The sequence below is a fragment of the Epinephelus lanceolatus genome, chromosome 13 (assembly GCF_041903045.1).
Source record: "Epinephelus lanceolatus isolate andai-2023 chromosome 13, ASM4190304v1, whole genome shotgun sequence".
NCBI classification, from domain to species: domain Eukaryota; kingdom Metazoa; phylum Chordata; class Actinopteri; order Perciformes; family Serranidae; genus Epinephelus; species Epinephelus lanceolatus.
The window spans coordinates 23523317-23536016 of NC_135746.1; the positions used below are offsets into that span (position 1 = coordinate 23523317).

Below are 12700 nucleotides of genomic sequence, written 5' to 3' on the forward strand. Positions count from 1 at the left end.
TGCTTCTTCTTTCTCCGATTCAGCACCTAGACAAGGATATTGAGTTGCTGCCAGTATCCCTCGTGGGGGGGCATGCCATGTATCTGCAGTCTGGCTGCAATGGAGGTTTCCGCTCTCCCTCCGCACTCCCTCCCCTCCTTCCTTCCTTTCCTTTCCCCTCTCCTTCTCACTCTCTCCCCTCACACTCTTGGTATGATATGATTGTTCTCCTCTCACCTCAAGTAAGCGCAGATGCAGACAGCCTGATGAGGGCTTTCTCACGAGCAGAGATAGAGTGGAGGGAGAAGAGCAAATGAGAGAGCAGGGACGAGAGGAAGGGAAGGGAGAAGGGGGGGAAGAAACATAAACAAAAACAGAGGGGGAAACAGAGAGCGTGCCTGCTGAATATGTATGTTTTGTTTCTGTTTGTGCTGCAGCGATGCTCTACTTGGCAGCACCCGGGCCAGTTTTATGGGTCCCCTCAACTAACGTGCTGTCATTTCCTTTAGGTGCCTGACGAAGACATGAACAACATAGACACTATCAGGTAAGCTTCTCCCCTTCTCTCTCTCCCTCTCTCTCTCAGCACATATCTTTCAGCACTCCATCATCACGCCCCCGCGTTCTCCCTGTCTTCTTCCTTTAAGCTCCTTCCCTCCCACTCTTCCTCTCTGTCTTTCCACTCTTGCACAGTCTCTCTCCCTCACTCCCTCTCTGTCTTCCCTCCTGGCTCAGCTGCTGCTGTGGCTGCTGCTGCTGTTGGAGTGGCGTGGTGGTGCTGGAGGTGGCGGCGGCGGTGGCAGCGGTGGTGTGGTGTGCATGTGGTGGGGTTTCTCTGAGCTTCAAGGGAGAGCTGGGTAAGCCAATCCAGATAGCATATAGAGGGGGGTTTTCTCCATTTCCCCGGCGAGGCTCAGACGGCAGGATTTTTATCTCTCGGTCTCCAGGATGAAGCTCTGCGCGAGCGGAAGGTACTGCCTCGCCGTTTGCATCTTTGATTTGGATTACAAAGCTGGCTTGGTTGTCTGTGTAAACGTGTGTGTGTGTATGTACACATCTGTGTGTGATGTGTGTCAGTTCGTGCTCTCCGTGCGCTGATGCAGTGCTGTTAGGAATGATCTGCTTTTCTGATAGTTTGTCAAAGATAAAAGGATGTTTTGTTGTTGCAGAACAAGGCTGGTGGTTGTACGCAGGGAATCTGTTGGCTTGAAAATTCACTGCAGTGTATATGTGGCGTTACTGTAAAAGCTTTTTCTCTCCGGGATCAATCAAGAGTGCTTTTTAATTAGTGTTGAATGTGTTATGCTCGTAAAAATGTCCATCCTTGACTCTTATACATCTTCTTCTGCATGATTTCAGACAGTCACCTGTCGGAATGCACCTATAACACTGATTAATTACTCTGCATGGCAGCGCTGCTTTGCCACTGCGAGCACCTAAGGAATAGTGGCTCTAATCATTGATTTTTATGTATTTAAATAAACCTGACAGCTTCAAATGTTCTCAGAAATCCTAGCTGATAACTGAAGTGATGCCTTTACATGCCTGCATAAACAGATTTTGATGAGCTCATTAAAAACATTAGAAGTGCTCACCCACTTTTCTGATTAAAGTTGCGTTGCACGGGAATTAAAGCAGCAAAGCAAACATGACGAGATGCAGGAAAGGCTCTGCTTCTTTTTGCAGTTTCTCCCCTCCTCTCCCTCTTGCTCTCCTTTTTACCTCACTGTCCTACAGTAGACACGTTATAATTGATACTATTACTAATGAACCATTATTAATCCGGCACAGATGGAAATAGATCCCGAGCTTTCCCTTTTGTGTTCGATTACTGATGGTATTATTACGATTTCAGGCAGATTACAGTTCAAAAGCCGTTTAACCAGCCGATGAGGGGGTAATTAATTTGACGGGGTGTTTCTCCAATATCAGACATCAATTGTCCTCACCTCTGTGTCACAGCTTTAATTGAATTATAGCAGCTCTGCCGAGATAAGAGGGGGTAGTCCTGCGCCTTTTCTCCTAGCTCTTTGCTGAATAGGAAACAAGGTCACCTGTGGCCTCTGAAGCCGCCGTGATGAGGTTAAACATGAAACTGGATCTACCTGACAGCCTGACCCTACATCTACATCCCACCCACCCACCCCCACATCTCATCTTCAAGACGCCTTCCAGTCGAAGTGATGAAATGTCCTGAAATCTCTTCCCCTCTCTTGCGCTCTCTCTTTTGCAATTTCTGTCCCTCTCGTGGCCGGGCTCTTGCATCGGGGGCCCCGTGGCGGAGATAGAGATGTAAATTTTACATGGAGACACACTGGAGCAGGGCGCTCCAGAGCAGAGCAGACTTCGGTCGGATGAACAGATTGAAAGTTTTTCGAGAGTTTTTTTAAAAAAGTGTTGCATGAATATTCAAGCAAATGTCAAAAACTAATCTCATGCTAAATTGTTCTATTTTAGAAATGAGACTGACACCACTTGAAAAAAGCAAGTGACAGCTGCTCTGCTGGGGTGATTGACAGCCCAAAATTGAACGCTGCTTTCCGAAAGAGTGATGAGGAAATTACGTCCTTGGCTGACAAGAAAACAAAACTTTGACATAGTTTAAGGGTTTTAAGATCTTAAATAATGAGATTCAGGATGCAAATTTCAAATCGTCAGTATTCATCATTTAAACCACCACCATTACACAGACAGGACAAACAAATGGAAGTGTTTAGTAATGCAGTGCGGCATCAAATGTTGCTTTACACTTTGCAGCCTGCCAATAAATATTTACAAAGTTCAAATTATTGAACATCACCACAGTCACCGAGAAAAGATTTGGATGAAAAGAAAGTGCTCAATTTAATGAATCAACCTCACCTGAAAATCAGTTTAGTAGCTGTTGTCTAAAGCTTTTGATCAATTCACATTTATTTCAGAACAGGTGTTCAGCTGGGTTGAGATCAGGTGGTGAAGGCCACAGCACATGATTCACATCTTTGTCATACTCATTTAACCATTCACTGACCCCTCTTACCCTGTGCGGAGCCATCTGTGTTTGTCGTCACTCTTCTCACTTATTCAAGTGTTTCCTTTTAAAGACACTGATTGACATTTTTGGAATTAGGCTGATTCACTTTCCTACTGGGAGTTAGATGAGAAGATTGATGCCACTCTCACAGCTGTCAGTTGATTATGAAGCTACAGCCAGGAGACAGTTAGCTTAGCTTAGCATAAAGACAGGGAACGGGGAAACATTTAGCTTTGATCTCTCTGACAGTGATGAAATACGCCTACCAGCATCTCTAAAGCTCACTAATGAACATGTTATATTTGGTAAGCGCAAGTGTAAAAACATCAAGTTACTGTGACTTCTTTGAGTTTTGTTGTCTAGGCAACCAGCGGAGACTTCAGGAAATTAAAGTACCAACTTGATATTTTCACACTTTAGTTTTTGTAAAGATCAAGCTAAAGAGATATGTGTTGATTTTTCCCACTGTTTCTAGGCTTTATGCTAAGCTAAGCTAACTGGCTGCAGATGGTAGCTTCATATTTAATGTCCAGATATAAGGCTGTGTGTGGAATTGCACACTAATGCACTGCCTATATGTACTCAATCTGTATGTACCGTGTACTAACAACTAAATGAACGATTAAGTATGCCATTACCAACAGACTGTTCACACTCAGGCAACATGACTGTATCACTTGACCATCCTAAAACGTCACAGAAAATTTTCGAACTACAACTAGAAAGCCTTTATTGTCATTGCATAGGAATACAAGGAAATTAGTTTTGACACTTAAGTGATTCAGTCTAACAAAGAACATACAAACACATGACACGTGACATTCAGTGAGTGATAAAATGCAATAAATAAATATAAAAGTATTTAAAGTGCAGCAAAGTGCCTAGTGGATGGCAGACTGGCAGTAATAAACATTATTTAATGTTTGTTTTATTTAGTGTGCTGATGGCTGCCGGAAAGAAACTGTCTCTGGAAAGAAACTGTCTCCCAAACAAGCGTAATTTGAATAAACTAACACGGTATACTTTCTCACCTGAAAGAAATGTTAAAACTTAATAAACTGGCACATTAACAGCTTTTTTCCTGGCTCAAAATTCTGTTGCGGGCCGTTGCACAGTCTTAAGAGATGTTGTGGAGCAGTTAAGGAATGTAACGTAAGCTGAAGGTCACACAGAAATTCTTTTTTTTTTTTTTTTCCGGACAGCAGTTTACAAAGCAAAACATAAATTACAATAAACAAAGTAGTTTCTCCCACTGTTCATTTTTTTCACAATTTAACAACATTTTGGGAGAGATTAAGTGTCAGGGAGACTTGAAGAGGGATTAAAGAAAAAAACGAATTAGAATAGCAGTCAGTGAGGTTTGCTGGACTACATATCATAGGGTCTTTTGCGCGATACCTCTACAAAATCAGGTCGTAAGGGTCTTACGCATTTCACCCACTTCACCCAGAATTTAATTGACGCTACATTTGGAAAATCTAACTACATCAGGCATTTCTCGTGTACAAAAACTCCACGAACTATGCAGTGTGATCGTATTACATACTCGATTTTACGTTATACTTCGAACACAACCCTAAAAGTAAGGTCAATATTCTCACCTAACGCTAGGCAAGAAAGTGAATAAGTGTTTTTCCCAAAATGACAAACCAATTGCTAATTAATATAAATACCACAAATATTAAACAGTTTGGCCACTGTATCACTCAAGATGAATTAGGCATCTACTGATTATTTCATTATAGATGACGTGGTGATACAGAGGAGTTATGTAGGAGAGAGATGGGGTTATCCCTATGTTCCTAAGGTCCCATGTTCCTCACATCTGTATTTCTTTAATATAACACTTAAGACATTTTACATCTGTCTTCCTAGAAGATTAAAAATATATGTCTCTTGATTTACACATTGTCACAGATTGGTAAGGGCTATCGTCACAGTTCAAACTGCAAAAGTGCGAAGGTAGATGGACGTCTCAACTGCAGTTTGAATTGTTAAAATCTGTTCAGCCACTGTAGAGATTTCAGTGTCTACATCCAAGAAAACTGTCCTAGAGGGCCTGCGTTTCAAGGAGTGTAACATCAGTAGGCTATAAGCTCTGGATGGATTATTTCAACATATTGACCCAGGGGAGCGTATTGAAAAGAAAAAAATTGATTAGACCATAAATCCCTTTTTAATGTGCCATATTAAGAGGATATCGAGCTGCGGAACATAGGACCCTGGGAGCATAGATCCGCTTTGTGGGAGAGAGGCTGGTCTGAAGAGGCTAGAGGTTAGTTTTGATCTGCTTAAGTGGACAGTGTTGGTCTAACAGACTAATGCTCTTTTCTATCCTCTGCGGTGTGAACACTCGGCCTCTCTCTCCCACTCTCTGTCTAGGTCCCTCTCGCTCTCCGCACTGACAGCTCCTCTGGGGGTTATTAAGTGTATCTTATCATTGCAACCCCATTATTCCTGCTCCCCTTTGCCCTCTTCAGCACCAGCGGTCAGATCATACAGGTCAGATTGATTCCTCGTGACGGCGAAGCCGTAGACCATGTTAATGGCTGATGGCTTCGCTGCGTATAACAGCTGCCATAACTCAAGGTTCGGACTTTACATAGTAATCTACAGTGTGTGATAAGTCCAGGTTCTTTCTGAGGTGACAGCACTAATTTGTTGAAATTTAAAATGAGCAGAAGCCAATTTGACTTCAAGTGACAGTATAATACTTAATGCTACACATTTAGCTAAAATGATAAAAGTGGAATAGAGACATAACAGCAGCAAATTAACTACAGTGCTGTACATATATAATATAAAATAATTACCTAAAGTTAGCTAATATTAGCCACCTCAAGCTAAATGAAGGCTGTAGCAGCAAAAAAAAAAAAAAACCTGAGTGACTTTGTGGCCTGTGAATTAAAATTTACATTTGTAAGAGGAAGAATGTTACTCCACTTTAAAAAATGTGTTACATAAGTTTTAAGTGTCAGACAGAAAATAAGGATGCCCTTTAAAATTTGTGTTTATACCTGACACCAGCAGCAGGGATGTAAGGGACTGTGAGCTGCAGTTTGCCTGCCCTTCTTTTAATGGAATTGAGGATAGTTCAACATTTTGGGAAATACACTTACTTGCTTTCTTGTTGAGAATTAGATGGAAAGATTGGCAGTCATTCATATCTGTTTTGTCATATAAATCTGTTACCAGTAGACACTTAGCTTAGAATAAAACTAAGGGAGACACAGCTAGACTAAACTATTAGCACACTTGAAGCTCACTATTGACATGTTAACATGTTCTTGTTTGTTTAATCCGTACATAAAATGCTAAAAAAAAATGTGTTTCCAAATTTACATAAAACAATAAAATATATAAATGAAAGGGCACTCCTCTGCCAAGGCCAATAGTCCAATCTTCTAAGGTATGGACATCTGCAAGCTCATCTACTGTATATCTAGATATATTTCCTTATGTCTTTGGTGGACTTTATTGCAGACAATTCATATTTGGATGTGAGTAAGAGTACTTTGAGTTGTATGATATGCATATATTTTAGTTCACCAGTTCTCCCATGACACCACTGTTAGCAAGAGCTCAGTACAGCTGCTTCCTGTATGAAGTCTGAGCAGCTACATGTGTTTTGACCTTTACTATCACCTACTGGATTTCAAGATGTATGGCATTTATTCTGACAAGGCCAAATGTCTTATCTCGCACTGTTAATGAAAGTGAAAAATAATTAGTGTATCCGCCCTGTGATTTGGATTCGCTACAGAATTTAATGGGTTCTTCTTTGGCCCATGACACGCTCAATCTGGCCAGTAGTTTTTCAGTAATCCTGCTGACAAACAGACAAACAAACAAACCGCGACAACACATTACCTTCTTTGTGGAAGCTGTTTGATAGAAGAACTTTTACTTTATTAAATTAAATAAAAAGTGCAGCATTTTCAGAAATACACTGTCTTGCTTAGAGTTAGATGAAAAGATAGATACCATTCTGTATGCTGTCTGTATGCTAAATATAAAGCTAGCACACCTACACACAGCATACACATAATCCCATTAAAACCAAAAGTTGGCATATTTGCACTTTGGTTTTTGCACAGGTCAAACAAACAAGCTATAATGTGCTAATTAGTGATCTGTACAGGTGCTGATAAAGGGCATGTCATTACCTTTAGACGGAGACAGCATAGCTGCTTTCAGGTTTTGTGCTAAACTAAGCTAAGAAGCTGCTGGCTGTGTCCTTATATGAACAGAACAGATGGTGAGTGGTAACAATGTTCTCATCTAACTCTAAGCAAATAAATGTACTAACCAAAATGTCCAACCGTTCCTTTAAATCTGTATTCTAATATTGACTGTGGCTTAGAAGCTGTCAGGGGCCCATGTAGGAAGGTGATTTTTTTCATCGCTTGGAGAAATCAGGCCGTGATGGTTTGAATCCAGGACAGGCTGTTAGATTAGCGTTGATAAATTTGGCGCCCCAGCTGCTGTCCATGGTGCTGATCAGATGCTGCTTTGCAGGATGGGAGGGACACACTTCAGTTCACTAATAAGGGCGGCTGTTTTGACATGCACCATTCAGCAGTGGCTGATTTTGGCCTTACTTTGCCAGGAAGAGGGCAGATAGCAGTTCACAGACAGCAGCATGTTGCATCCCGAAATCAGCCACTGCAAAACCGGTGGAGGACACAAGAGAGGCGTCTGATCCTGCACTGCCAGATCAGTATATGTTCTGTTGCTGCCATCAGGGCCGGGACAATGTGAGGTGGGGAGCTGGGTGTTACTCTTAAGCCTACTCTGTGCCAACTTTGAAGGGCGTGGAGGCAAGTTCTGCCTGACATTGCTAAGCGGCCATACCCAGCACTTTATCTTTGCCTACTTACCAGAAATCTAGAGTTTGGAGCTGATCTTGCTCCAGGTGTTGTTTTTTAGGCGTGTATTAGGCCTACATTGTGGGACAGATGTAACGCTCTGGGTGTCGTTGTGTCCTGAAAAATAGGCAGCTAGGAGCACTTGCACGTCACGACGGCATTGCTCTTGCTTCTGAGCATGCCTTACTCGTGTCTACATTGACAACAATGGATTTGAGGCCACGAATGTGTACAGGCTCTTGCAGGTTAGACCAAGCACTGTCACTGACCAATATGAATTTGGATTTTACCTACTTGGGCAGCTTCCTAAGTAGAGCCTATATCCCGGGGCTCTTCAGGGACCCCATTTAACCTGGGGTTGTGAGTGCCTGTGTGTATGTGTGTGCACAAGTATGCACTTGTGTTTGGGGCAACGAAACAACCCAAGAAGAAATATTTGCACCAGGGCCAATCACAATTATGTTATGCTGCTGATTCTCACCAAACATAAACCTTTTAAATGTAAAATTACAGTGACCTTCCGAATGAGGAGTATCAAACTGTGAGGGAGGCTCAGCGGAAATTAAACACATAAATTAATGTTTTCTTTCTGATTTCTGTTGCTTGTTTACCTGCGATGATCCCAAACTGGAGGTCACAGATTACACATCTTTTTTTTTATGCCACTACATTAATGGAAAAGCTTTTCTGGAAAGCTGTTAGTGCTATATTGCTTTCTATATTTTCTCAGTGTAGTCTCCTTTTTTTTGTAGAAGCTCCATTCATGCATCCCTGAGTTGAGGCATTTTAGGCTGCCTCTTGAGAGTCATGGATGGACCTGTAAGTACATCTTAGCCGCTCGTTATATGTGTATAAGTGGCCAGTGCTTATGGACAGACACACACACACGCAAAGTCATACATGGAAACAAAGAACACAGAGCGGTACACTGCAGGCTAGCAGATTTGCAGAGGTGGTTCCTTTGTTGTGTCTAATCACTACCTGTCCATTCGAGCTCCACTCGTAAACAATATGTTGTGATGGTGGGCGGTGTGTCGTCTTTGTGTGTGTGTGTGCATATGTGTGTGCACGCATGTGTGTTTGTGTCTGTTCTATTTTTAATGAGCTGAACCCGTTTGAAAGCTGCTTGCGCTTCTTCGTCCCATCTCCTCTTTGTTGTGGCTGAAAAGATGGCAAACACTGGCCTTGTTGTTGTGTATGCCACAACATTTAGTAACCTATTTTATTAAGAAAATTGTTCAACCAAAAAAGGCGGACGCCAAAATTGTGAGGAGGGCTGAATGAAACGGAGTGGACAGAATTGGGATTTTCTTTGCCCTCCACTTTATGGAAAAATTGAAACGCTAAAGCAATTCAGACTCACTGGTTTGGAACGCGCAGTAATCACTGGGAAACTTCAAACTTTTGAGTGTCAAATGGAGTGAGAGGCTTCAGCTGAAGTTTCAGAGCGTGTGGATTCTGGGTTGGCGGAAGATGTCTCGGGAGCTTTGCTAGGACAGCTCTCGGTAGGATTTACTGGAGCCGTAACATGATTTTCTTGTCTGGAGGCAGATGCTGTTTTTTTGTAGAACAGCATGTGCTTGTGTGCATGTGTTAAATTTGCTTAGGGTCTGTGTGTGTGTGTGTGTGTGTATGTGCATGTGCTCCTATGGCTTGGGGGTTTTCTTGCCTCTACTCCAAACTTGTATTTATTTCAACTTGAATAATTTATGAAAATACTTTCGAGAGACAAGGTTTAGTGACAGCATTTTTTATTATTTTGTATATATGTTATTAATGTTGGCATATAGAAAGCCAAACTCAAGGTTTGGGTTTTCATTAACTGGAGATTTTATACTGAGAATTACATTAATTTCACTACAGCATATTTATAGTGCTCAGTATCTTTGTTTTTACTCTTTAGGAATTTATCTGTATATTTTGAATATTGACAAATGTTTAAAGATGTTATTTCACGAGTAATCTTTAAATTGAAATTATTACAGTAACATTTGCAACAAAACCACTTTGTCAACATTTTTATTAATTTTAATGAAAACATTTAACCATTGACTTTGGTTCTAAAACTTTGGGATGAATGATCAAGAAAAAAATATTGTGTAAAACAAAGTTGAATCAATATAATTTATGTAGAGAAAACGAAAAAACACTGATATCATATTCACTTTTATTTCACCAAAATTCAAAATGGATCTTTTATCCTTTATCAGCTGCTTCCCCGGTTATTGTTAAGCATTGACATGGGCATGACCAAAAAAAGTTTGAGAGCCCAGCCCATTCTCTTTCCCAGAGTGTCAAATTCCAATGCTTTGTCTCGCCCCTCAGCATGTCATATTGACGCTAAAGGCACCTTTTAGCGGCTTTATGAGACGCAGTATAAACCCATTCATGGCAGTAGCTGATGCTGAGATCAACTGACTAACTTCACTAACTGTAGTATAAAGAGACGGCCCGCATAGGATGGGTGGGAGCAAAGGTGGGTGCATCAACAAAACCAGACTTTCAGTTGATGTTGTTTTAACATAATGGTACATCACTAGCATACCTACGGCCCATATGAAACCAAAAGTCAATGACGTTCCCCACACATTCATTTATTCATGGCAGGCTACCACAATTAAAACATCTGCCGCCATGTTTAAAATTTCTATTTTTGGAGCTGAACTAAATATATATATGTTTATATATGTATATATATATATATATATATATATATATACACATTTAAGTTATTATTTGCTCCACAGACGGAGGGCACAGATGGAGCAGAAAGTGAAACTTAACCTTCAGTGCGATGAATGCAAAATTTGCTTTTAGTCACCAGCAGCTGCTCCCCTCATCCATTGATCTGATCAGCTGTGATTACATCACCTGATCAGTTATCCGCCTTGTGACTCAAATCTGCAAACTGCTGCAGTAGGAAATAAAAGAAGAGTTCGGCCTGCGATGCGTTCATGGACCTACAAAAACCTCCAGCTTTAGAAAGTGGTCACAGACAGTTACAAAAACACACAGGCAAGAAAAAACAAAACACAAAACAAAAAAAGTCACCGCCCCGCCCCCGCCCCCCCCCCCCCCCATCTTCACGAACTACCACCACACATAGATTGTGTTTCTGTGGGAAACACTGACTCACAAGACCTATTCACATCACATTATGTAACAAACTTACTTATTTTAACCCAGAATGTTATCTTTATTTTAAACTTTACCAAGTAGTTTATTTGCCTAAACCTAACTGTTTCACAGCATTAACCAGGTGTTACAGTGTGTTTCAGTTGCGTGTTACGCCAAAGGGTACCCTATGCATCGTTATGAGACGCCAAGGGACGTGACTAATGCTGCGTTCGTTTTGTACTCGGAGGTCGGAAGTCGGAAGTGGGGATGACGTCACCTCTGAGTTGACAACAGTTTTTGCATTCTAGTTGACGACGGTGGACAAGTTGGAAAAAAACATGGACGCCCGCGAGAAAGCCTTTGTTGCCCTTGCACTTTCGGAGTATAGACAGCATCAATACCACCATGCACTGCAACTGATGAAAGCCGCAGATGAGGCTGACCTAATGTAAAACAAATAAGATAAAATTGCTATAAACAGTGTTTTAGCAGAGTGTTTACTCACTATGTATGTGACCGGCAGCCATCTTGAATCGTAAGTCGGGGTTGATGCGGTTGCTCCAAGTTTCCGAGCTGGAAATCTGATCTCAGGGTGCGTTTGAGTTTAAACTCCCGACTAGGAACTGGGAATTTCTGACCTCCGAGTACAAAACAAACGCACCAAAAGCATTGATATTGACGACCTGTGAATGGGAAAGGGATGGAGAACCACTACATTAACTTAAGATCAATGTGCCAATCAGTGAGCTTCAGAGATGCTACCTTTGCTAGACTATCTGTGTCTCCTTGTATTCAGCCTTTATGCTAAGCTAAACTAACTCATATTTACTGTACAGACATGAGTTTTATTAATCTTCTCATTTAACTCCCAGTAAGAAAGCAAACAATGCTGAACCATCCCTTTAAAACCCATTCTTGTATACTCAACATGGCCATCTTGGATCTTACTCCCTCTTCTCACTGGTACCTGTAGCAAAACCCCCGTGGATTTTTGAAGTGTTTTTGGCAGTGCCATTTTCAGTCTGGATTACACCTGCTCTGGTGCATGTTTGGACTCTATGTGTTCTCTGTATTGACTTTTTTTGGGTTTCAGGAGGAGAACAGAACTGTGTGTATTTTTGTGCTTGTATTTGCAGCTCGGCTAGCCTCCGTCACCTCTTCCGCTCATCCCAAAATCCTCTCGGGATGGTTGTCGTGATTACACACTCCCCTGTGCCGAGTGCCATCAGCAGCACATGAAATCCGTTGAGCGGGTCATTATCCCCTGCTGCTGCTAATGATGTTGGTAGTTGGTGTGTAACTACTTAGTTGTCTGCTCCCAAGTTAATCAATGCCGGACGGAGAAAGAAGCAGAGACATAAACCCACACACACTCACATTATAGTACCCTAATTTGAGAGTTGATTTTTTTTTCTATGAGGCGGTTGAGTCATGCTGTCATTTGGCTGAGTGACTGCTGCAGGTTAGCTACCTTAGTTAATCTGAAGGCACACGGGGCAGAGAGAGCATCTTCTTCACCCTCTTCCTCTGCTGCTGCTGGATGAGTCAGCCGCTCGGGTTCCCTCCGCTCTAATGCTGAGGTCTGGGGCTCTTATAAGGGCTTTTCCTGAGAGTCTATCTATCTGCAAGGTAGATGTGATCAGCAAGGCAGAAAGGGAGAAACAGATAGACAGAGCAGGCGGGAGAGAGGAGAGGAAGGAGAAAGAGAAATTATGATTTTCAG

At 41.8% G+C, this 12700-nt stretch overlaps 1 protein-coding gene across 3 annotated transcripts in view; it reads left to right on the plus strand.

The window, feature by feature from the left end:
• Positions 1-231: 231 nt before the first annotated feature.
• LOC117271306 (brain-enriched guanylate kinase-associated protein) overlaps positions 232-12700 on the plus strand; it is a 44625-nt gene continuing 32156 nt past the window's right edge. For 2 of the 3 annotated variants that reach the window (XM_033649470.2, XM_033649475.2), the window contains exon 1: positions 668-950. Coding sequence is in view for 1 of the 3 variants with exons in the window: in XM_033649475.2 (XP_033505366.2) it covers positions 928-950 (23 nt within the window). In the remaining 2 variants the exon portion in view is untranslated. Of the gene's footprint in view, positions 527-667; positions 951-12700 lie in introns of those variants that run through there. The other variant, XM_033649472.2, reaches the window with a different exon arrangement.